The 26,427-nt window shown below is 42.8% G+C and overlaps 2 protein-coding genes across 3 annotated transcripts; one reads left to right on the top strand and one right to left on the bottom strand.

Moving 5' to 3' along the window:
• Positions 1-274: 274 nt before the first annotated feature.
• On the bottom strand, positions 275-6,571 carry LOC102713450 (protein spotted leaf 11-like). Of its 2 annotated transcripts, none has more exons than XM_015835721.2 (4): positions 6,070-6,571; positions 2,521-2,637; positions 1,977-2,426; positions 275-1,884 (listed from the first exon to the last, which is right to left on the bottom strand). In XM_015835721.2, exons 1-4 carry the CDS (start codon positions 6,478-6,480, stop codon positions 661-663), a joined length of 2,202 nt encoding a protein of 733 aa, XP_015691207.1. In that variant the 5' UTR covers positions 6,481-6,571; the 3' UTR covers positions 275-660. The 2 variants fall into 2 exon arrangements, with proteins under 2 accessions (XP_015691207.1, XP_006649845.1); XM_006649782.3 differs by having other exon boundaries at positions 1,977-2,402.
• Positions 6,572-23,164: 16,593 nt separating this feature from the next.
• Positions 23,165-26,119, top strand: LOC102713172 (putative clathrin assembly protein At2g25430). The gene is made up of 2 exons (XM_006649781.3): positions 23,165-23,492; positions 23,887-26,119. The coding sequence occupies exon 2, from the start codon at positions 23,979-23,981 to the stop codon at positions 25,908-25,910; it is 1,932 nt and encodes a 643-aa protein (XP_006649844.1). The 5' UTR covers positions 23,165-23,492; positions 23,887-23,978; the 3' UTR covers positions 25,911-26,119.
• Positions 26,120-26,427: the final 308 nt, after the last annotated feature.

Raw genomic sequence — 26,427 nt, 5'->3', positions numbered from 1 at the left:
AGATGAAATCAAGGTTGTAAAATAAACTATGAAAAATTATAAATTTAATAAAAATTCAAATTTTAACTTATAAGAATGATCAAAAGCTAAAAGATAAGAGCAAAAGCCAAAGGATAAGGGTACGTGATATTGAGGGGAAAATGTAGACCAGGGGTGAAGCTTACAACTGAAAGAAAGAACATTTCCATACGGAAAGCCCCTCTTATGCTTCAGCCATATGCAACACAGTCATGTAGGAAATCTGGATCAACAAAGTGTTGAAAACAATCGAGTTCACGCTTTACTGCAATTCTCTGTCAGGCAAGTAAAATTATCAACTTTGGAAGCCACAGATTGGTCCTGTAATAGGCACCCGGTACAAGTAGAACGGCTCCTCCCTAAAACTGGAGGGTCCCAACATTCATCGCTGGGTACATTGTACGAACGGCACACACACTGACACACAGGTTAACAATTCCACGACCTAAAAACTCAATTGTCAAGAAGCTCATGGCCCTATAATCACGCTACTGGCACTTCCTGATTCAGATTGCACATCAAAAAACTACACACCTCCACGCTAGGCATTGCAGGCGATCTTCCAACTGCTAGCCTCAGCCAAAAAAACAAGCCGCTAACTACGAATTAAAAAACCACTAACTATGAAATACATCCTGCTGATCAGTCATCTCGTCTATCAGAAAGATGTGATGAAGTAGGAAGCAACAATTGCTCCACCTGCATATCTGCCTGAGATTGAGCTTCGTTTAGAGCCTGAGCCTGAGATTGCGCATACGCATGAGCTTGTGCCATGGCCTCTGCTTGGGCTTGGGCTTGACTTTGCTGCATAAGAAACCGATTCATCCGCTCGAGAAGCTGGATTGCTTTCCTCTTTCCTCTGTCCGTGCCACTTTCGGCTAGCTCCTCCAACAGGGTCACGATCCCCTGCTCCTGTGCTTCAGCAAGATGCTGTTGCTGCTGCTCGCCATTGCAAAGATGCACCAGAACAGCAGCAGCATTTTCCTTGTTCCTTGCAGATCCATTTCTGATTACTCCGACTAGCATTGAAATGGCATTGGCAGAACTAATAGCGGTCTTGCCCTCAGGATGGCTCGAGAGAATTGCCAATATAGCAAGAGCCTCATCCATCATTCCACTTTCAGTCTCAGTGACTAGTCCTAAGAGTATAGGAACCAATCCAGCTCTAACAGCTTTGCCCTTGTTGCCCTGATAGATACACAGGTTAAATAGGGCTGTAGCTGCATCCCTTTTACCTCTTTGACTTCCATTACTCAAAAGAAGCACAAGAGCAGGAATTGCCCCAGAAGCCCCAATTGTTATTTTGTTCTCATCTACAAGTGAAAGACTGAACAATGTGGCAGCTGAATTCTCTCGAGCCTCCATGCTGCCCCTCTTCAACACATGCACTACTCCAGGAACAGCTCCAGAGGTGATTATTCTTGCCTTGTTCTCTTCATAAATCGAAAGATTCAAGAGAGCAGTAACTACATGCTCTTGAGTGCTAACATCAGTTGTCGATAGCAGACTCACAAGAATAGGAATAGCACCAGCATCTCCTATACAAGCACGATTTTCAGGACTGCGTTTGGCAAGCTGACGGAGCATACCTGCAGCTTCACGCTGGTCTTCTAGATTTTGGGATGATAATTTCTGAAGAAGCTCAACGACTTTGCTATGTTCAGCAGCGGTACATGATGCTGGTGCATTATTATGCTGAGCAGCACGTTTCGGTGGCTCCATGCCATTTGCTTCACACCATTGAGCTATAAGGCTACGTAGGACATAATTTGGCGTTAGAGATTTATTGGGAAGCTTCAACTGTGTCTTTGGACAGGTGTCATGTCCAGCCTCCAGCCATCTCTCTATGTATCCTCGCTCATAAGTCTGCACATGCATTGTCAAGGAATTATTGAAAGTCCAAATGCAAAAGGGAGCCATGCATATTAAAAGTAAACATTACAAAGTTAATCAACTACCTGTCCAGTGGCAACAATAACTGGATCTTTCATTAAATCCAGTGATATGGGGCAACGGAAATCATCCGGAACAATCGGAGATGCTATGTTGTCTTTTCCAGAAAGTTCTGTCGTACTTGTTGAGTTGCCCGTTTCAGGATCTCGACTCTGCACAAAATCCTTGATTCTTTTTAGCAGCATTGACATCTTCTCAACAACCCCACCAGGATCACCACCAGCAGCCATCTCATGCAAGATCAACGATTCTTGATTGAGGTCTGATATTGTGACAAGCTGCAACTTCTCAGATAACCTCTGAAGAGTATCTGGGTCAACATTAGCAGTGGTGCTTGAGTTGTAGATGGACACCAAATCATTAAAGAGATCATCATCAGATGGATCAGATCGTTCTTTAGCTCTCTTGAACTGAGCATGGACCAACTCAACCTGTGCAAAACCAAAGTTGAAAAACTGGGGGAAAATGAAGGGCAAAAAATACCAAAAAATTGTATTAATCTATCAGTTCTTCTAAATGAAACAAATACCCGTGATTATGTTAGCCTACCTGTTCTCTTACTTCATCTGATATTTCAAGTTCATCAAATGAGATAGAACCTAAGGCTTGTTCAAGCCTTGCAGTAATATCCTGGAAAGATTTCATTACTTTCTCTCTCTCAAGAACCTGCAAAATCAAGTTAAGCCCTTATTGTTAGAAAATGCATATGAATGTCGACTAAAAATGTTGCACTCAATACCCTGGTGCTTACTAAGAATGCATGCTCATGTATGTTTTTACCAGCAGTAAAGAATGTGAATCTATAAAGGAAAAACCTATAATTTGCACAACTGCAAGGCTGCGTGCATTTCAGGATGGGAACGGTTAGGTTATGGTTTGAACTTAATTTGCTTCTATCAGTTTCACGTATCCATGACTCAAAGGATTAATCCACTCTAAACCTACTATGTTAATAGGGTATCCCAGGATCATAAAGGTTGACCTGAATGCTCCTAATCATGTGTTCAGCGAGACGTAGAAGGAAAGGTGCCCGCGCCGAGCTGCACAAATAGGTCACCGGATCCCGGCTGCACAAAGACCTATGAGATCGATCAGTAGCTCGCCGGCCTACACCCTGATCCTACTTTCGCTTGACAGTGTGGTTAATCCATTTAGGGGAGACGATCTCGCTTGCATGGTGTAGGCGAGACTGGTTATCAACCGGTGATTCAGTCACACAGGTGGAGCTGGAGACGACGACTGACAGTTTAGTGGCTGGAGATGGTGGTCAGCGGCACACTCTGGGGGATGCAAGTGACTAGTACAGCTAGCTGTGCGCCCGATGATTAATCTTCGAGGAAGCTCGCGCACTACCACCGCCGGCTGAAACTTCACGATGTGCTGCCTTATACTTGATATTGCGTCAATCCATAAGACCTAGGTTTTAATGGTTTAAACTCATTTGGCCCGTTGGGAGTTTGGATCAATCCATTTGACTGAAATTACGGATGGAGCAGTGGATTAATAGAGCAAGCTAACCATTCTGACCCTGACATGCATTGCCTGGTAAATGCGATGAAGTTGGCCGTTGTCACAGCAAACAACGAGCCAAACTAATTTGTGGTGAACACCCGGTTAAGTAGTCATGCATTACACTAGGAACCCCTAATTCCCTCACAAAATTTTGAACTACACATCTATAATTGACATATCTTAACTACTCTCTTCGTCCCAAAATGTGAACAATTTCTAGAGTTGGGCACAATGGAGAAAGGTTGTGATTAGTTGCGAAGAGAATGTAGGTGAAAAAAATTAAATGGTGAATGGTTGTGATTGTTTGAGATTAGCAGGTAGGTGTAGAAATAGCTTCATTTTGGGACAGAGGATGGGTGATAAAATAGCTTCATTTTGGGGCAGTGAGGGTACTTAAAAGCGCAGCCATCCTCCTTCCGCCCCCCTCACACTGTACGCGTGCAGTGCGAGAATAAAACAAAGACCCAAAAGAAACTCCTAGCCCATTCCCAGTATATGGGCCCGTTACGATGCACAGGCCTGTTACTAGTTGGAAAAAAAAAAAGTTGATGTCAATCAGTTACTAGTTACTACATCAATATGGTAATCCAGAAATTGCTTTCTTGGATCAACCCAAGAAATGTGAAAGTCGCATTTCTCACTGCTCGTAACTTGCCTCCATGCAGGTTCCAATGTGCCAATCATTGGCAAAACACACAACAGGCGATGGCGTGACGAGTGACCAGAAAAGGAAAGAAGAAGAAAAACAGTTGATGAGAATCCAGATGAAGTTTAGACGATGGGACCCCTACATGCAGCTTTTATGTTGGCCATATTAATAAGAGGACTTCTTCACTTAATCATCATTTATCAGCATAAGAGCCTTAATAGGAATGTCAAATGTAATTGCATGTGGTTTTTCTTATTCTTTTTTTAATTCAAGTAGGACAAAACACTTCTGTGAATAGTTCATCTTCATCTAACAATCACAAGTATATCTGTGTAACAGAACTGTTAGCCCACAGGCAACAGGACTGAATAAAGTAAAGCCCAGCTCTTTTATACAAGTATAATGCTACAAATCCATATAAAATGCATTTTATGTTGGTACATTTCTTTTCTCCTTTGTAACTACAAGTCATGTCACCAAAGTTCCCAGGTTGATGGGTTAATCAACAGGATTGAGGGGCACAGGATACTGCTTTTGAGCTGTTTTAAGATTGACCCCATATTCCCCAGGATGGGGACAATGATCTCGGCTCAGGAGAAGGAACGCAGCATAGTTCCACATTAATGATGAATTAGGTTACAAGCAATAAGCACCATATATATACATAGATGCACAAGTGCTATCAGATTTTTTTCAGCTGCAATGAGCAAGTGTGAGTAACCCAGTATGGAAAGTAACATTTGTAGCAAAGAAAAGGTTAACCATAATTAATGTACAGTAACTTCACAGTGCACTTTTACTTCACAAATAAGAGAAATTGTAGTTTATTGAGCTTATATACCATAAGTGCCCAAGTGGGACCAGGGTTTGAAATTTCATTTCAAAATTTCCAATATCTTGGATTTACCAGTTGATCCTGGTATGAAGTGACTCTGGTTGAAAATTTTGAAAAATTGTTTGGGTGCAACAAAAATCTGCTGAAAATTGAAAAAGAAAAAGGAAAGGAAATTTGCATCTCCCATGCTCAGCAAGCTGTTTTGCAATGCGAACATAAAACACCAAGTGGGGCCTCAAAACTAACCAATTATGGTACTACAAAATACTGCCCATCACAAAATTTATTATACTGTACAAAATACACTTATTTGTAGAAACTAGCAGATTTTCCTGCACAGTTTCATATGGAGCTGGAGCTAGATTTTAGAAGAACCGGATTTCATATACAAAGTATCAGATTCTATTCTGTACATATAATTGTACATTGTGTAACTTATAGTCGATCAATCTACATCGTTATAAACTTATAATCTCAACCCACCATGATCTAATGGTGCAAATATTTTTTTTTGTCCCGTTAACGTGGTAATTTCTTGGTGTCCAGAACTAACTTACTGGCTCTTTACCGACCTCTCATAATTACGAACTTATTCTAGCTCCACACAAAATTGTGTGGCATATTCAGGTAGTTATAATTTATGATGTAGATTTAATTCACATACAACGGTTGAGCCCAGTTTCACTCTGACCCACCAGTGCAAAGGAAAATATAATGAGATAATGTTTTTCACAAGCTTGTTGCAAAACAACGTCAACTGCTCTGGCCCAGCATTGATTTGACACCCAGTTATAACAATACCTGGTCCAACCTTCAGCATGTATTATTAAGCTTGAGCTTACTTCACAGTTGCAAAATAACAATTAAGGACTATCAAAGTATTTTTGTCGAAGAGTTATCTAAAAAGCTCATAGCGAAGTGGGCAATTGGAAGTGCTAGCTACGAAGACTGGAGTATGAACGCGCTGAAATCCACTCCAATTCTCGAGGGAAATTCTCTAATTAAATCCTAACTAAACTCGAAAAACCATGAGCAGAAGAAATTTAAACTGTAAAGAACGAATATTGCAACAAAACAACAAGCTTTCAAGTGTGAAACCCACCAGGAAGATCTTGCTGCCGCTGCTACCTAGCCGGAGGAGCTCCCTGGAGTCTCCGAGAGCCTCTCTGAGCCGCCGGAGAGCGGAATACGACACCTCCGGCAGCGGCCGAGGCCCCTCCTTAGCCTCCTCCAGCATGGGCGCGAGCAGCCGGATCCGCCGCGACAGGTTGCAGAACTGCCGGCGGTACGCATTCCTGAAGTCCGAGATGGCGGCGATCTCTTCCACCAACTCCACCAGCTGCCCCACCAAATCACCCGCCTCCTCCTCCTCCTCCTCCTCCTTCGCCTTCGCCTTCCCCTCCGCCGACTCCGAGCTCGAGGGCGCCGCCGTAGACGCTGCTGCCTCCGCTGCAGAAGACGCGGCGTCGGTGTTACCGTCGGCGTTAGACCTGGGCTTCGCTTCCTCGTCCATGGCGGCGGCGCCTGGGGCTCAAGCCACCCTAGTGTGCGGTGGCCGGAGGCGTGGTGGTGGCGGCGAACTGGCGATGCGCCGTGGGGGATTTGGAGTGGACAAGGCAGGTTGGGATAGTGCCTCTCGCCTCGCCTAGTATTAGCCTCCTCCTGCCAGTGGGCCACACGTCTGGTCCCACCAGTCAGTGTAACCCATGTACTAGTATACGGGCTACGCAAGCCGCCGCGCTCCTCCTCTTCCTTCCGCGGCGCCGGCTCAGCTCGGGTCGGCTCGGCTCGGTGGTGCGCCGGCTTTGGTGGCGCGGTGCGCCGGAGATGTACGGTGTAGATGACCACCGGTGTATGAGATGGTGTATGGTCACTTGAGTAGACGGCGTCGTGGCTTTTGGGCTGCAGTGTTTGGAGGCGATGCTAAATAAATTAAAAAATTATGGATAAAATTTATATATATATATATATGTATTTTTAACGATATAAAATTTAAGGTTATAAAATAAACTTTAAAAAAATCTTAAAATCAACTTTCAATTTAAAGTAAAAAATAAATTTGATTTATAAGTATTAGGAGAAACTATAAGACGAGCGTAGATTTTGGTGGCTTTTCCATTTAGTGACTGGTTAGTTAAATCTTATAGATAGCCTAATTTGGACGGATAGGAACTTCAAAAGCACAGCGAGACGCGTGATGATCTGGCTGATTAGCTAAGACAAGACTGGACTTTTTCTGGCTTAAAAGCACACTCTAATCAGAGCTGAAACGTGGGCCTTGAGGCTTGGGGCTTTGGTTGCTACACAGCACATTAGCCGGTTTATTACTCCACGCAAAAGAATGCAATTTGCAATCTTTTATTGGAATAATTTTGGATAACCAAGCCTTGCAAACATGTAAAAAAATAAGTTTATTTGCTTTAATGATAGGTATGTTTTTTCTATTTATTTACGTCCACGATGGACTAAATTATATAAAATCATGGTGTAGTTTTCTAAATAATTCACGGCCTTTGTTATTTTGACTCGGTACTAGACTATGTCATCACAGTAAGTTTTGTATACCAATTATTAAATCAAACTTTCTTTGGTCAAACTAAACAAGCATGGTAATGTTTGATAGTGATTTAAAGATCGTGGATACTATGGTCCATGACATAAATTTGACACGGTAAGTAAAGCATGCGCTTTCACAGTTGAAATGACCTTTGATTATGTGTTAATCTGTCTACAAATTGATTTGTAGTGTAGCCTTAGAAGTATTTATGTATCGAAACACAAACTCGTTGAAAAATTGAATACAATTAGACATGTAACTTTCAATTCGATGTTGATTTTTGCCATCGTATACTAGCCTACACAGATAATGGCAAATAAAACTGTTTTTTAATCCAACTATTTTTGTCGTAAATTTGTTATCATTATTACTCAAACACGAAATGCATACATTAGCCTAATCTTTGGATGGTCTGATGCAATCACAACAACCTACCACACCTCTACTCGAGAAAAAGGGACATTCTTTAGGCTTTTGTCCATTAAAAGCACACATTAAGCATTTGCCTATTTTGTACTACTACCTTGCCGGCGCACGTACAAGCTTTTTACAGATCAATTTGTTCTCCAGCTGCAATCATGCAACAGCCTTTTTGCCGGAGCCCAAGGAATCCACCGAAACGTATGCTCCTTCCTTGCAAGCAAAGTGCATCCCCCCGGCGCGCCGTCGCGCTCGCGCAGCTGTCAGTGTGTACAGCCGCGGCTCTCCTCTCGTCCAACTTCGCGAGCCCATCGCGATCGCGCGCGGCTGGCTCTCGCTCTCCGGCTGGAGCGCTACTCCACGCGCGACCACACAAGCCGCCGCCCCGCCGCCGCGGGGGCTCGCTCGCCCTATGTATGGGCCCCTAGCGCGCACATGGTCTGACGTGTTCCCCGAGGCCAGCCCGGGGCCCACCGGCCAACCACCGCCGCGGGGCGATCCACGCCGTCGCGTCGGTCCCCTGGCTGATCCGACGGTGGCGAGGGAAATCAGGACGCATTCCTTCGCTGCTGTGGACGGATGGGACGGGACGCGACACCTGTGCGAGCGAGAGTATACGCCGCGACCGCGCGCGCGTGGTCCGCGGCCCCTGCGCATGTGATCGAAGGGGGGACGAGAAGAACGACCCGCGGTGGGGCGAGACGAGGCGCGACGAAGCGGGACTAGCGGAGTCGTCGCGGGCTCGCGGCCCGCGAGTGCGTACGTAGGAGCGAGCGCGGCGTCGTCCTCCACACTCCTGGCGCTGGCGGGCGGCACGGCACCGCGTCCGCGCCTGTGTGATCAGCCAGCCGTTCTGCGGCGGGCCCTGCCTCCGCTCCGCTCCGCTCTCGCGGTCTCGCTGCGGAGGGGCGGCCGAGAGAGTCACGCCGCGCGACGCGAGTGGGCGAGTGCTGCCGATTCGGGCGTTTGGGTTGGCTTGGGCCGATGTGCTGCAAGACCTGCAGTAATGTGCACATGCTGGCATCAGAAATGCTCAGGCCCGCCCGCCCCTAGCTGCTCGGCTACTGCATGACATGCACCCCGTAGTCTCGCTTCACAATTAATCTGGGAGAAGTTTGATATCTGCAGCGCTTCACGATTAACATACTATTACTCCACTGTAAGAGAGAAATACGAAGCATGTAAGTGAATCGGTCCACCGATTTGCTTTTAGACTAATTAGAGCTATCTATAAGAGTCGTGAGCTGGTTCACTTACACCCTAGGTATATCAGTATACAGCTTAAGTACTATACTTTTGCCAAACTGTTCACCTTCCACTGCGAGAACGGGGTACTAATGATCCTACTGTAGTTTCAGCTCGAAATGCTGGGCTTTGCTCTTGGACATAGCATTTCACAAGCACAAAAGGACAATCAAACCGGCCCATCACTACGCGATGCTTAGAGCAGGTATAATGCCATGCTATAAGCCAGCTATAAACATATTTTAAAGAGATAAGAGGGAAGAGAGAAGAGAGGTGGACTACTAATTTGTAGCCAGTTGCACACGGGCTTCAAAACAAAATATGTGTATGACATGTGGGACCATGTATTGATGTTTTGTAGGTAACGATTGTATGAGTTGGCTATTAGATTAACTATAGATGAATTGGAACTAGTAGTTGGCTATGCTATTGAACTTGCTCTTAAGAGCAGGTACAATAACAGGCTATAAGCCGGCTGTAAGCATATTTTAATATATAAGATAAGAGGAGAGAGAAGGGCAGCGGACTACTAATTTGTAGCCAGCTGCAGCACGGACTCCAAGACTCATGTGTGTATAATAGGTGGGACTAGATATTAGTTGTGTAGTCTATGCTATTGTATGAATTGGCTATTAAGTTGGCTATAGACAAGTTAAAGCCAACAGTTGGCTATACTATTGAACTTGCTCTAAGGCATTTAACTTGTCGGCCCGTCCACAATTGGTCTGGTGTTAATTAAATAGTTAAACAGTACTAACTTGTAAGAGCAGGTACAGTAGATGGCTATAAGTCAGTTTTTAAGTATATTTTAAAGAGATAAGAGGAGAGAGAAGAGATGTGGACTACTAATTTATAGCCAGCTACACATAAGCTTCAAGAAAAAATATGTGTATAATATGTAGGGCCATGTATTGATATTTGGTAAATAACTATTATATAAATTGACTATTAGATGGACTAGTTGGAGCTAGTAGCCGGCTATACTATTTAACTTGGTCTAACACTGTAAGCAAGCACTCGTGCTAACGTCCGTCGATTGACTCGGGGGCACAAGACAATCAATGGCAAGTTGGCCTTGCTACCACCCATCATGTTGCTGTCCGGCGCCTGCGGTGGCGGTACTCCGGTTTTTATTCGGTGTAGGGCGCAGATTTCCGGTCGGTTAGGTCGCGGGTACCGTTCCGTATGACGCGGTACAGGGAGCCGGAGCGCCGAGAGCACCACATAGACACGGGATATTTAACTATTTGTCTCTTAAATTTAGTATTTAATTAATGTGACCATAACATTGTTAAATATGTGATCCGAATTGTAACTGGAATTATATCCGGATTAGTTTCCTAGTAGGTTTCTCCCAGTTGTTTCCTACTAGGAGTCGGATTAGTTTCCTAATAGGATTCTTTCGCCTAATCCTACTAGGACTCTTAGATTTTCCCCTTATATATACTCTTGTAGTCTGCACGGGAAGAAAAGAGTTCTCATTGTTTCCCCTGCATTGTAATCATATCCTCATAGTGATTATTGCCGGTTGGCGCCCGTGGTTTTTCCCGCAAGGGTTTTCCACGTTAAATTCGTGTCTCGTTTGTGCCTTTGTTTCTAACAAGTGGTATCAGAGCAGCGAAGATTAATCTACGCTACGTTGCTACCGCTGACCGGGCTTTTTCCGGCGATCTACAGAATCGCCGTTCCGTCGAGATCAGGTCGGAATCGGCGGCGACTCCGACTCGACGTCGCGTCCGCACAGAAGAAAAAGAAAGGAGCAGACGCACGCACGCAGGAGAAAAATTGATCGTTCCAAGGACAAGCCATCAGATCGTGCCGTCCAATCCGCGCTACTGTAGCAGCTATAGTACAGCTACAGTAACAGTATCGTTTTTCTTTCCAGATTTAATTGCTACATTTACCCGATCTTGTGTGCCCAAAAGTTGTCAGATCAACTATTGTGCATCGTTCCGAGCACTGGAGTTTCGCGTATCTGCTTGGGTTCAACATATTAATACCAACAGATTCAGGATTTATTCCCAATGGCGAGTTTAAAGTATGATCTACCTCTTTTGGACCGAGACACAAGATTCTCATTGTGGCAAGTGAAGATGCGTGCAATTCTTGCACAGCAAGATCTGGATGATGCACTTGATGGATTCAACAACAAAAGGACAAATGATTGGTCCGACGATGAGAAGAAGAGAGACCGTAAGGCTATGGCATATATCCATCTTCATCTATCCAATAATATTTTGCAGGAAGTGCTTAAGGAGAAGACAGCTGCCGCGCTGTGGTTGAAGCTGGAACAGATATGCATGACAAAGGATCTAACCAGCAAGATGCACTTGAAGCAAAAGTTATTTCTGCACAAGTTGCAAGATGATGAGTCTGTGATGGATCATCTCTCCACTTTCAAGGAAATTGTTGCTGACCTTGAGTCCATGGAGATAAAGTATGATGAAGAGGATTTAGGCCTTATTCTGTTGTGCTCATTGCCTAGCTCATATGCAAATTTCAGAGATACTATCTTGTATAGTCGTGATACTCTAACTTTGCAAGAAGTTTATGATGCTTTGCAAGCCAAAGAAAAGATGAAGAAGATGGTACCTTCTGAAGGATCTAACTCACAACCAGAAAGCTTGGTTGTTCGGGGCAGGCAACAAGAGAAGAACACAGACAACAAATCAAGAGACAAAAGTTCTAGTGGCTACCGCGGGAGATCAAAATCCAGAGGCAGGTATAAGTCATGCAAATACTGCAAGAGAGGTGGACATGATATTTCCGATTGTTGGAAGCTACAGAACAAAGAAAAGCACAAGGGAAATTATAAACCGAAAGGTAAGCAAGAAGAGCAAGGTAAAGCCGCAATTGCTACTGATAATAAACCAGATGCAGAATTACTGGTTGCTTATGCTGGTTGTGTACAAACCAGTGACGAGTGGCTTCTTGATACTGGATGCACCTATCATATGTGCCCTAATAGGGATTGGTTTACCACCTATGAACCTGTACAAGGTGGTAATGTTTTGATGGGTGATAATACGCCCTGCAAAGTTGCGGGCGTTGGTACTATACAGATCAAGATGTTTGATGGCTGCATTAGAACATTATCAGATGTGCGGCATATTCCCCGTTTAAAGAGAAATCTCATCTCTTTATCTACTCTTGATCGCAAAGGGTATAGATATTCCGGTGGAGACGGAATTTTGAAGGTAACAAAAGGCTCTCTTGTTGTGATGAAAGCTGATATTAAAACTGCCGATTTGTACCATCTACGAGGTACTACGATAGTAGGTAATGTTGCTGCAGTTACCGATTCATTATCAAATTCCGATCTTTGGCATATGCGTCTCGGGCATATGAGTGAAATTGGTTTGGCAGAATTGAGCAAGAGAGGATTACTAGATGGACAAAACATCGGAAAGTTGAAATTTTATGAGCATTGTATCTTTGGCAAACACAAGAGGGTGAAGTTTACCACATCCACACATACTACTGAAGGTATTCTTGATTATGTGCATTCTGACTTATGGGGTCCTGCTCGTAAGAGGTCATTTGGAGGTGCTCGTTATATGATGACTATCGTTGATGATTATTCGAGAAAAGTTTGGCCCTATTTTCTAAAGCACAAATTTGAAGCTTTTTTGGTATTTAAGGAGTGGAAGACTATGGTCGAAAGACAGACTGAAAGGAAGGTGAAAGTCCTTCGTACTGATAATGGGATGGAGTTCTGTTCTAGGCAATTTAAATCATATTGTAGGTCAGAAGGCATTGTGCGCCACTACACCGTTTCTCATACACCTCAACAGAACGGCGTAGTTGAGCGTATGAACAGGACAATTATTTCAAAGGCCCGTTGTATGCTGTCAAATGCAGGTTTACCTAGACGTTTTTGGGCGGAAGCTGCTTCCACTGCTTGTTATCTTATTAATCGCTCACCCAGTTATGCCATCGATAAGAAGACTCCAATTGAGATGTGGTCTGGTTCCCCAGCTAATTATTCAGACCTGAAAGTATTTGGTTGTACTGCTTATGCTCACGTTGACAACGGTAAATTGGAGCCTAGAGCTATTAAGTGCATATTTCTTGGTTATCCTTCTGGTGTGAAAGCCTACAAGTTATGGTGTCCTGAAACCCAAAAGGTTGTGATTAGTAGAAATGTCATCTTCAATGAAACAGTTATGTTGAATGATAAATCTTCTACTAATGTTCCTGTTAAGAGTCAGCAGAAAGCAAGCGTGCAGGTGGAGCACTTGATCAGTTCAGTACATGTACCAGAAAAAGAGAATATTGCTAGTAACCAAGATGCACCGGTTATTGAAGAGTCAGACTCTTCTGTTGTTGAGCAGTCACCAAAATACTCTATTGCACAAGGCAGAGCTAGGCGAAATATTAAAGCCCCTCAAAGATTGATCGAAGAAGCGAACATAGTTGCTTATGCTATGAGTGTGGCGCAAGAAATCGAAGGTAATGCAGAACCTTCTTCATATTCTGAGGCTATTGTTTCTGCCGATAGCAATAGATGGATAGCTGCCATGCATGACGAGATGGAGTCACTTGAAAAGAATCATACTTGGAAATTGGTGGAATTGCCAAAGGAGAAGAAACCTATCCGTTGCAAGTGGATTTTCAAAAGAAAGGAAGGTATATCTCCAACTGATGAGGCAAGATATAAAGCAAGGTTAGTTGCTAAAGGATATAGCCAGATTCCAGGTATTGATTTCAATGATGTGTTTTCCCCAGTTGTGAAGCATAGTTCAATTCGCACTTTACTTGGTATCGTTGCAATACATGATTATGAACTAGAGCAATTAGATGTGAAAACTGCATTTTTACATGGGGAGTTAGAAGAAGACATCTATATGGAGCAACCGGAAGGTTTTGTTGTTCCTGGTAAAGAAAACCTTGTCTGTAGGTTGGATAAGTCCCTTTACGGGTTGAAACAATCACCTCGGCAATGGTACAAGAGATTTGACTCTTTCATGCTTTCTCAGAATTTCAAAAGATCACAATTTGATAGTTGTGTTTATCTTAAAGAGGTTAATGGTTCAATTATATATCTGCTTCTTTATGTTGATGATATGTTGATTGCTGCAAAAGACAAATCAGAGATAGCAAAATTGAAGGCACAACTGAGTAGTGAGTTTGAGATGAAGGATTTAGGTGCAGCAAAGAAAATCCTCGGTATGGAAATTACCAGAGAAAGACAGTCTGGCAAGTTGTATCTTAGCCAGAAAGGTTATATTGAAAAGGTCCTTCGTCGCTTCAATATGCATGATGCAAAGCCAGTAAGCATTCCTTTAGCTGCACATTTCAGATTATCTTCAGATTTTTGTCCACAATCAGAAGTTGATATTGAGTACATGTCTGGAGTTCCATATTCAAGAGCAGTTGGTTCACTTATGTATGCCATGGTATGTTCGCGTCCTGACTTATCACATGTATTGAGTGTTGTCAGTAGATACATGGCTAATCCTGGCAAACAGCATTGGAAAGCAGTTCAATGGATTTTCAGATATCTGCGTGGTACTTCTAATGCTCGTTTGCAGTTTGGAACGTCTAGAGATGGACTTGTTGGTTATGTGGATTCAGATTTTGCTGGAGATTTGGATAGGAGAAGATCGCTTACAGGTTATGTTTTCACTATTGGAGGCTGTGCTGTTAGTTGGAAGGCAAGTTTGCAAGCAACTGTTGCCTTATCTACTACTGAAGCAGAGTACATGGCTATTTCTGAAGCTTGCAAAGAAGCTATTTGGCTCAGAGGCTTGTATACTGAGCTTTGTGGAATTACGTCTTGCATAAATATATTTTGTGACAGTCAAAGTGCAATTTGCCTTACAAAGGATCAGATGTTTCATGAGAGAACTAAGCACATTGATGTCAGATATCACTTTATTCGAGGTGTTATTGCTGATGGTGATGTTAAGGTATGCAAGATAAGTACTCATGATAATCCAGCTGACATGATGACAAAGTCAGTTCCTGCCACTAAGTTTGAGCTTTGCTCAAGCTTGGTTGGTGTTACGGTATAGTCCAAGAGACTATTTGGCGCGCAATCAATTTGACCTGTGAGGTGTATATTGGTAATTGATGATTTTGATGCTACAAGAGAAAATTCGTCTCAAGGTGGAGATTGTTAAATATGTGATCCGAATTGTAACTGGAATTATATCCGGATTAGTTTCCTAGTAGGTTTCTCCCAGTTGTTTCCTACTAGGAGTCGGATTAGTTTCCTAATAGGATTCTTTCGCCTAATCCTACTAGGACTCTTAGATTTTCCCCTTATATATACTCTTGTAGTCTGCACGGGAAGAAAAGAGTTCTCATTGTTTCCCCTGCATTGTAATCATATCCTCATAGTGATTATTGCCGGTTGGCGCCCGTGGTTTTTCCCGCAAGGGTTTTCCACGTTAAATTCGTGTCTCGTTTGTGCCTTTGTTTCTAACCGGTTCAGAGATATATAAAATGTCAATGTCAAATATGTAAAAGTGGGAAAAAAAAATCGAAAGCACGCCGTGCCAGGACGCGCCGCATTTACGCGGCACCTCACGAACCGACGCCTTACGCTTCCAAAGGGAGCTCCGGCCCGTGGAGCGAGGCCGAGCCGCTGCGCATCTGGATGGTGCCTGGTGGCCTGGTGGGCCTTGTCATCCACTGCTTGAGTACAGACCCATGTTACTAGGGTTCTCACGGATTGCAAATCTGAAATGCCATAGAGTTCTAAATTTTATTTGATTTCCGGCTTATCGTTTTGTTTTTATTTATGTTTATAAATATTTTTTAAAATTTTAAGTTTAAATTTAATTTTGGAGGTTTTTATGGTGGTCTATTTTTTAACCTTTGTTTCTAAGATCCCAAAGACATGTATATGAAATTTTTATTCATAAACTATTTTATGTTTGTTGTTTTTTTCTGAAATAGTCAAATAATAAACCCCCTTTTAGTGGGGAAACAGTACTCATTTCACGTGTTACTACCAGTTTCTTTTTATCACAGCAGTGGCAGGGTTTACGTTTTTGACCGAAACCAATCGAAAATCACACCAAAAAATAGGTTTCGATGCGGAATGAAAGTAGATCCTGAGTAAAATTTCTAATGTTTTTCAAGAAGTTAAATTCAACAGTAAATTTCTACTGCAATTTAATCAAAATTTTACGAATAATATCATGTCGAGGCCGGATTCTAGCACTCAGGTCAGAAAGGTGAACCTGGCCAGTGTGGCAGAGAGATTTCTAAATTTACTGGCTATATATGAGGGCGAGTATGGATAGGAGGTTGTTCGATAAGTAGGTGATTAGTTAGCACACTTATGCAGCCCACATGGGACACCTGGCTCCAGTTGCAACATGCGTTTTAATATTACTGTTAGCAAAAAAAAATTTATTTGGTTAACACAAGACCAAAGGTCCACAGCTCACCACCATTGGCCTCATGTGTTCTCTGACGTCATTGTCAACCACTCCATCCTATCAACGGTGCTCTGTGACGGAATTCGTTTCTCCTCCACTTCTTTATCTTCTTTTATACTTTGTTTTTCAATCTTCTCTTTAGACTCGATGAAAGACTGTTTGTGGTATTGTCTTCTTTTCTATTGCAAGTGTAACGTGCACACGTCATACTTCCATTAAAATTGAAATACAGTACCAGTATGCTGCCTGATGGGTACACTATATGATGATAAAAAAAATGTCTGGAATAAATTAGCTATTTAGACGATTTGGCCATTCCTTTGCAGTAAATAATACTGGTAAACGGTTAGTAACTTTCGTATCATACTACAAAGGTTACGTTATTACGTTCAAAGATAAAAGATTATCTAGTTTTTAGATATTTGATGATATAACTATCATAAAGTTTAAAATCTATTTTAAAAATATGATATAATAAACTTCTATATATAATTTTTAAAAATAAATAAAATATTTAGTAGTTCAGAAAATATATCTATGAAAACTGATAAATAATGTATAAGCACAGCCAAATCACTCTTCACCCCCCGGCAGAATGGACATTATTTTTCACTAGCTAGAGGTGACCCGTAGGCCGGAGTCAGTGAGACACCAAGACTAAAAGTTGACTGAAAAAGTTTAATACTCACTGGAGTCCACGATATTAAGGGCCCATTTGGGTGGCAAAAACTTTTAAAAAAACATCACATCAAATTTTTAGATACCTAAATAAAGCATTAAATATATGAATATTAAAACTAATTACACAGTTATGCGGAAAATCATGAGATGAATCTTTTAAGCCTAATTAGAACATGATTAGCCATAAGTGCTATAATAACCAATATATACTAATGACGGATTAATTAGACTCAAAAGATTTGTCTCGCGGTTTCCCAACAGAATCTGAAATTTATTTTATAATTAGAGTACGTTTAATATTTCAAATAGATATAAAAACTTGATTTGATGTTTTTATAAAAACTTTTTGCAAACTAAAGGGCTAACAACCGATAGAGGAAATTGCAATGCTCTTCTTTGAAGAAAACCGGTTTTGAGTGGAAAGAAATGCAGCGTCGCTATCAGACATTCAGACCATGATGGCCTGAGTCTACGTGTCGAGCACCTGTCCTTCGGTGTCAAAGGCAGTCAGGATGATACTTTACTTTTCAGACATTTTTTGGCAAAGTAATACTACTAGGTGGGAAATTTGTTCAGCTTTATAAGCTGTTACGAAAAATATAAATTTTATAACTGAATTTCAAAGTTAATTTTAGATTTTCTTGTGTTACACTTAGAAAAGTTTGCCACAATTATATTTCAGTTCGTGATGTATTTCATGTAAACGTAAGGATAAGGCAGATAATTATTTGTCTATCAGTCCATGCATGTCTCGGTAAATATATATACTCCTAAGCAGGGACGGAAATGGTCCTATTATCCGAATTGTATTCATCGGAAGTGTAGGTATGCTAAGGGTTTTTAAATATTCAACGAGTACGGTAACAGATGCGGACAATAGCATATAGGCGAGGATATGGATGTGGTTTGAGTAATATAGTGAATGCGGATAATCTAATATTTTGAGCGGATTATTCGATAGTTAGTTTTTTTTTGGATATTTCAACTTTTAGCTCATTCAACCATCTAACCCATAGCTGTAATTTTATGTATTGATTGATATTTGAAATCCATAATGTGCTGTCTACCTTTCACAGTTACTAATTATATCTTATTAGTAGTATTGTATCTGTATGGACTATGAAGCATGGATAATTGGACAACGTGTAGTGCTATGTCTTTAACAACACATAGTGCTTTGTGATATTGGTGTGTATCGTAGTGATTATTTAATATTGTATGGATTACGTATATATGTTATATCCGATATTTTTTAATACTTTTCCAAGATGGCTCAGCACCATATCCATCGTCCAAAATAATATGTTTCGTATCGACACTCACACCGACTCCGAATCCGTTTAAAAATTATATTTTAGGATATCATATGACAACTATCCCTCCAAAGCTGAATCATTTATACCCCTACTAATCTCAAGCAGCAAAAGACCAAACCCTTCTTTTGAAATGTCATCGAGTCCCGCTGGATTATTCGATGGAGTACCCAGAAGATAACTAACATATATATAGTTGGTATTGTAGCTGCCTTCTTAGTTACCTCTCCTATTGATCTCTATAAATTTTTTTAGAAATGGTTATTTTTAAGATGACAGATAATACCCACAAAATGGTTAATTTTCCTTCAAACAAAACAAACCAACAACTTCTATGTCTCTTTATGCACCGTACCCCTTAGTAACGTTGGAGCCTGTTACCATGGTCTTCCTAGATAACAATGAAAAGGGTAACACATGGACATGAGGCATGGGTTTTTTGTAGTACTGTATTTGCATTACTAGTGCACCGATACGTGATCTTTTAAAATTCTATATCCATATGTCATTAAGTAATACTGCACCTAGTACTGCAAGGGATTCAGTTTCATAAACATGGACATGGTCATGGACACAAATATGTGCTACTTGTATGTCATAAAAACACCATGGCTCCCATAGTGTTGCTTTTTGAAAGAAAAAAGAAATCACATTTCTTTCAAATAAAAAGTAGTTTTCAGGTAAAACTTTTATATATTTTTTCATATTAACTAAAAAACCAATGTTGTAAAATAATCTATAATGTAAAAAATTATAAAATCAAATCTAAAATTAAGATTTAAAATATAAATTTTGGTTTATAAACAGTAGTTACAGTAGCAAAATAATGAGAGCCCGTGATTCTACTTAGAAATGCGTCCACCGCCAAATTTCATCGCCTCTTCCAGACGATGGTGCCACCCTACTCTTTGCTCCTCGCACACACTTTTTTTATGCCAACCGAGCGAAGAGCATATGGTATTTTGGGTGGCCGAAGAAATGAAAGGTATGGCGTATTTTATCAAGCACCTATTATATTTTACATAAAAACAGCGGGATTGTATATTTTCGTGAAAAACGTCTCTACATATCACCAAAAGTTACATCAATTTGTTGCAGGAAGTACCAGGATATATGTAACATTAGACTAGCAAATATTGCCTAAACTGAAAGGTATTATTCACTTAAAGGCCACATAACTTTCGGAGTTGAGGTATCCTTTCTTAATCATGTACGAAGCTTACCAATGTGGACGTTTTACTTGGTGACTAAGAGATGCCATTCCTCTCAGTGATGGATCATGGATGCCGTGTGACGTGCCATGGCCTTTTTTTTTTTTGCCCGCTAGCTTCACTGGTTCATCAAGAACAAGATGCCTAACCTTTTCTTGAAATGCTCTATCTGTCCCCACGCAAAGATGCAGGACATCAGGACAAAATAAAACCCCAAAAGTATACTTTGTTTATGACTTTTGGAATGTCACCCTGCTAGAAATAAAGGAAAACATTTTATGGGTTATTACTGAGGCAGAACGAGAGATTTATCGAGTCTGACCAATAGAGTATTAATCTTTTTAATAAATTTAAACTAGAACTTAGTCATTTTAATGCAATTTTTTAAGTCAGTAAGGCTCGAGCCTAAACTACCTACCTCTAGGTCCGCCCCTAGTTAATAAGGAATAAATCTTTTAGAAGAAGTCAACTTCTCAGTCTTCACTTGATTGAAACGACAAGCGCTTTTGTGTAGGATGCAACAATTTCAGTGTTAAGTCAAGTCCGTTCCGTTCGGATATTGATCGGTCTTGGTTATATGATAATTTTCATATTTTTCTGGTATACTTTTGGATAGTAAGTTATAAGAAAATTTTCATATTTTCGGGGTTTCCTCGATAACCATAAAAGAGCCTCTAAAACGAATTAATGGCAGCTGAATGGGAACCTCGTGCCCTTTCCAGTATATGATCCATTTCACCCAACGGTTCTCCACATGGAACATTAGTTTTTTTTTTCCACCACATATACGGGAGGATAATGATACAATAATTAGAACTTACTATCTCCCCGTTCTATAATAATTTTATTTTTCGTTTTTCCGTGTCCAACGTTTGACCATTCGTTTCATTTAAAAAATTTATAAAAATCTTTAAAAAAATAAAGTACTATTCATGTTTTATCACGTAGTAAGAATAAAAATATTAATCTAAAAAAGTTTCAAATAAAATGAAGAGTTAAAATATTATATAAAAAATTAAAAAATAATCTTGTTTCGAGAGGAAGGCAGCAGAACCATACCGAAAACACATCGGCAACGGTGTCAATGCGTGAATCATTCGTCAAAGCGTGAATCATTCAACGGATAAAGAAATTAAAGCAGCAGGCATTAGCACAGCCTTGGATGACCTTGTAAAAAGTTAATCAACCGTACAGGAAGGGACGACCACAGGAAACGTGCTCGCTGGAGCCACTCTCCCTGCTCTCGTAGTATCCGCGGCTAGTTACACAACAGATCGATTTGACGGGGTTTGGCCACCCCAATGCCAGCAATCTACTAGTATCTGTCCAGATTCTAACTATTTAAATATAATCTCTTATTATTATCTGTCCTATGAGATTCTGACTATTCACTTATAATTTTTTATTATTCGTTTTATTTAAAAATTTAGTATAAGTATAAAAATTTATAAGTAATACTTAAACTACTTTTAATAATAAACAAAATAAATAATACTTTTAATTTTTTTAATAAAACAAATAATCAAACATTAAAGTCAGAATCCATTATAAGAGAGTACAGTCCACCAAGCAAGCACGCGCGTTTAGTCCACCTTTGCAGGCTAGGGCCTTCAACCCCCCACAAGTTAACTTACCTCCTCGTTTTTCACGCGCACGCTTCCTAAACTACTAAATAGTATATTTTTTGCAAAAAAAAATTTATAGAAAAGTTGTTTTAAAAATTCATATTAATCTATTTTATATTTTCTAATAATTAATAATTAATTAATTATGTACTAATTTATTACTATATTTTCTGTGCGAGGACAAATTAACTTACCCTCGTACCAAACGAACGCGAGCTAGGTACAGCGGAGAAACGCGCGCGGCCGTCCTGGTATTTGACGCCTCACAGCTCACACGCCAGCCCGTGCCCGTCGTGCAGTGTAACAATACCACGCTCTATGATAAGAATCTGTCAAAAAAACACCGCCCACCTGCCAAATAAATTGAGGCGTAAATGAAAAAGGGTCCATCCCCTAAAAAAGACTGGAAAGGGGACTGTGGCCGTGTGTGTATTGCTAAGAATCTGGGAAAACACGTATGTACGTTTAGACCCTTTAAACCGTGCTGAATTACTTAGCTCTGTCAATGATAAATTCATCTTTTAATTTTAAATTATAAAGATGGGGTTGTTTTAGTGTAAAAAGACTATATATTGTCCAATTCATGCGTGACAGTTAAAAATTACTATTAGAGTCTAGAAACAGACGGAGTATATATTTTAAGATATATTTTTCTAATTGTATAAATATGGGAAGGAGCAGTACTATGTTTGTGTAATCAAATAAATATGAGGAAACATATGTGTATGGTAGTAGAACCATGAGTGCATAACTTCACCTGTCAAGGTTTAAATCCCGTTGCTTACGGATACCATCGCAATTTGATTTTTAACATAATTTTAGTGAGATCAGGTATGAGTCGCTTCCATCTTAGGTACATTTACATACATCTATTGTGGATGTGTTCATCCATTTTGGATGTAGACATTGAGTTATAATCCAATTTTTTTTAAAAAATATACATTACCAATACAATTTGAATGTATCCAATTTTAATACATAGTAGAATATGCTTGTGCTTAAAATTTCAGATAATTGAATAGCAGTAAATCAAAATGTACTTTTGTGACTGAATGGAGTGTTTTCCTTGTTTATTTATTAGGCCTTCCGGGTGGTACAACCAATAGATCATATCAATGCCATTGAAAGATAAGAGACTTAATTTAGCAAGATGTATGCTAATATGAATGAATGCAATTATTGATCAATCTAATAACTAATTACATGTCCAGACTTTGTTTTTCTGAAGGTTTTTTCTTAAACCGATAATAATCCGGCACAAAATAACCCAGCCCAACTGCTCTAACCATCTCCAGCCTTCAAATCACCATGGACTACGGTCGGTCACCGCCGGTGCGACGCGGGGACGTGTCACCTTTGGCGTGACAGGTCAGCCATCCCAGCCCGACCGACCAACCCCGCCAGCTTCCGCCGCACCACCCGCACCACCAAAATCCGCCCGTCACGTCTCACACTCGCACAGCCGCCACCGCCCCCGCAACCACGGTGCGCCGCCCTCTCGCCTCGCCCCGCTTCGCTTTGCGTAGCCCGGCGGCGCACGCAGCGGTCAACCGCCGCTCGCCCCCGCGACGACGGCATGGCACCCCACTTTCCTCTCGCAGGTGAAAAATAAAATACCACTACTAGCGAGAGAAAACCAAACCAAACCAAAACCAGACCGGACCAAAGCGTGCGTCGGTGCGCGAGGAAGCCACGCGAAGCTCGCTTTCGTTTCCTTTCCTTTCCCCTCCTCTCCCCGCGCTCCGCTCCCACCTCTCGCGAAATAAAAATCTGAAAACAGCAAGGCACCAAATCCCCGAAACAAAACACACGCCACCACCACACACGCCGTCCGCCTGCTCCTGCCTCGCTTCTTCCTCCCTCTCGTTGTCTCTCCCTCCCTCCCTCGCCTCCGCGGACCGCAGCTACGTCCTCCGGAGCTTCAGCTGAGGGGCCAGGCCACACCAGCCCCCCCCCCCCCGGGAGCTCCCACCCGAGGAGGCCAGAGAGAGAGAGAGAGAGCCGGGTGAGGGCGGCGGGGCTTCTCTTCCTCCGTCTCGAGCTGCGGGCGCGCGCCACCGCCCGGATCTACCCGGGAAGGTAAATCTTCCGCTTGGGGTCTTTGCTCGCTAGATCCGTGCCTCTTTTTTGACGAGGGGGGACTCCGTTGTTGGCTGCCTCTTTGGCTGGGGGTGAGCTTCTAGCGAGCTACGTATGCTGCTGTAGGTGATGATGATGAGCTAAGCGTGTGGTGGTAGTCTCTAGCTATCCATTTCACCGTTTGTTTGGTGGGTTCGGCGGGTGAGATCTCGCGTCCCGGCTCCGCGGATCTCAACCTCGGTAGGTGCCCCGATGGGTTTTTGCGGGTAGAGGTTGCGAAATTTCATGGTTAGGTGATCTGTTTGAGCAAATCTCGCGCTGGTTGCTTTGTTTGCGCCAAAAAAAAGACATGGAAAGTAATCTGCGAGACTCATGCGGTGTTTGTTCTGCTCAGATCTAAACCGAGAAAGAGGCGGCGGCTGTTGCTGCTGCCGCGGTTGTTGGGTGGTTGGTTGGTGAGGAGGAGGAGGCCCGGGTGGCGGCGAGATGTCGTCGAGCACGATCCGGAAGGCGCTGGGGGCGGTGAAGGACCAGACCAGCATCGGTCTGGCCAAGGTCACCAGCAACATCGCGCCGGAGCTCGACGTGCTCATCGTCAAGGCCACCAGCCACGACGACGAGCCAGCCGAGGAGCGCCACATCCGCGAGATCCTCCACCTCACCTCCGGCTCCCGCGCCCACGTCGCCGCGGCCGTCGCGGGATGCTCCCGCAGGCTCTCCCGCACCCGCGACTACGTAGTCGCGCTCAAGTCGCTCATGCTCGTGCACCGCCTCCTTGCCGACGGAGACCCCTCGTTCCACCGCGAGCTCCTCCACGCCACGCGCCGGGGTACTCGCCTCCTCAACCTCTCTGACTTCCGCGACGAGGCTCACTCTGGTTCATGGGACCACTCTGCCTTCGTCCGTACCTATGCTATGTATCTCGACCAGCGCCTTGAGTTCTTCCTCCACGAGCGCAAGCAGGGCTCCAACGCCAGTTCCAGTGCCAATGGCCCATCACCGCGTGACCGCTGGGGATCACCTGACCCATATGGTCGCCGGTCACCCTCATACTCCTCACCCCCAGGGAACGGGTATGGTGGCTATGATGATTACCGTGAGAGGAATGGCAACAATGCTGATGACAAGAAACCACCGACCCCGGTGAGAGATATGAAGCCAGAGCGGGTCCTTGGTCGTATGCACCACCTGCAACAGCTGCTCGACAGGTTCCTTGCTTGCCGCCCCACAGGTGGCGCAAAACACAGCAGGATGGTGCTGGTTGCACTGTATCAGATTGTGAGAGAGAGCTTCCAGCTCTATGCTGATATATGTGAGGTTCTTGCGGTGCTTCTGGATAGGTTCTTTGACATGGAGTATGCTGAGTGTGTGAAGGCATTTGAGGCATATGCCAGCGCTGCGAAGCAGATTGATGAGCTTTGTGCATTCTATGGCTGGTGTAAGGAAACTGGGGTTGCAAGGTCATCAGAGTACCCAGAGGTGCAGCGTGTTACTGATAAGTTGCTGGAGACACTGGAGGAATTTATGAGGGACCGAGCAAAGCGTCCGAAGAGCCCACCACGGGAACCAGAGCCTGAACCTGTAAAGGAGGAAGAGCCCGAGCAAGATATGAATGACATAAAGGCACTGCCTGCACCAGAAGATTACAAGGAGCCTGAACCTGAGAAGGTGGAGGAAGTAAAGCCAGAGCCCCCACCGCAGCCCCAGGGTGATCTAGTGGACCTTAGAGAAGAAACAGTCACCGCAGATGAGCAAGGTAACAGGCTTGCTCTGGCTCTCTTCCAAGGGCCACCAGCAGCTGGTGGAAGCAATGGCTCATGGGAGGCTTTCCCCTCAAATGGTGGCAATGAGGTGACTTCCGCCTGGCAGAATCCTGCAGCTGAGCCTGGGAAGGCTGATTGGGAACTTGCCCTTGTGGAGACAGCAAGCAATCTGTCCAAGCAGAAGGCCACAATGACAGGTGGTATGGACTCGCTGCTACTGAATGGTATGTATGATCAGGGTGCTGTGCGCCAGCATGTCAATGCACAAGTGACAACCGGGAGTGCCAGCAGTGTTGCTCTACCTCAGCCCGGACAGAAAACACAAGTGCTAGCTCTGCCGGCACCAGATGGCTCCATGCAGAATGTTGGTGGAGACCCGTTTGCGGCATCCCTTAGCTTCCCACCACCGTCCTATGTGCAGATGGCGGAGATGGAGAAGAAACAGCAGTTCTTGACACAGGAGCAGATGATGTGGCAGCAGTACCAGAGAGATGGCATGCAGGGGCAGGCAAGTTTGTCCAAGCTTGACCGGGCTTACAACAATGGCTTCGCCCCCAACCCAGCCATGCCTTATGGGATGCCTACGGCATACAATACGAACCCCATGCCAATGGCTTACACTGCAAATACTGGGTACTACTACCCCACTTACTGAGTTATTCTTTGTTCATCCTTACAGTTGCTGTGAATTTTGTTCTGTATCGTGATCTCATAGCCTTGGGGTTGTGTCCAGTATCGGTTGATGTTCCCCTGTCTCTGGATCAAACCTTTTGGTCTCTTATATGTAATTCTATTTGTTTGGAACCAATTGCGGCATCTAAGGGTGGCTATAGTTTATTACATAATCTATGTTCATGTTCATTCACTGTTGTTTTTTTGGTATAACTGACAGTGGTACAGCATGTCACATCTATGATCTTACCTGCTAATGATCCGAATTCACAGATCTAGTTCGCTTTTGTTTGTTGGAAAAGTTCATTGGTTGTTGTATCAAGTATATATCATGTTAGGTAACTTGATCAATTTAGTCTTTTATTGACATAAATGGTTTCGGAAATCGACTTTAAAACGAGCTATGATAGGATCCGGGAATTATTTTATCCATCATTATCATTGTACCTTGCGGCCAGTTGAAGTTATGGGCCTGTTCTTTCTTGTTTATTTGGGCCTAT

Source organism: Oryza brachyantha, chromosome 3 (assembly GCF_000231095.2).
Source record: "Oryza brachyantha chromosome 3, ObraRS2, whole genome shotgun sequence".
Lineage (NCBI taxonomy): Eukaryota > Viridiplantae > Streptophyta > Magnoliopsida > Poales > Poaceae > Oryza > Oryza brachyantha.
This window is presented reverse-complemented; position numbering and strand designations above follow the sequence as displayed.

Coding starts and splice junctions, on each gene's coding strand:
- LOC102713172 (XM_006649781.3), top strand. CDS start 23,979: ATGTCGTCGAGCACGATCCGGAAGGCGCTGGGGGCGGTGAAGGACCAG.
- LOC102713450 (XM_015835721.2), bottom strand. CDS start 6,480: ATGGACGAGGAAGCGAAGCCCAGGTCTAACGCCGACGGTAACACCGAC. Junction 2,638..6,069: donor GCGGCAGCAAGATCTTCCTG/GTGGGTTTCACA, acceptor TTGATTTTGCAG/GTTCTTGAGAGAGAGAAAGT. Junction 2,427..2,520: donor CAGATGAAGTAAGAGAACAG/GTAGGCTAACAT, acceptor ATTTTCCCCCAG/TTTTTCAACTTTGGTTTTGC.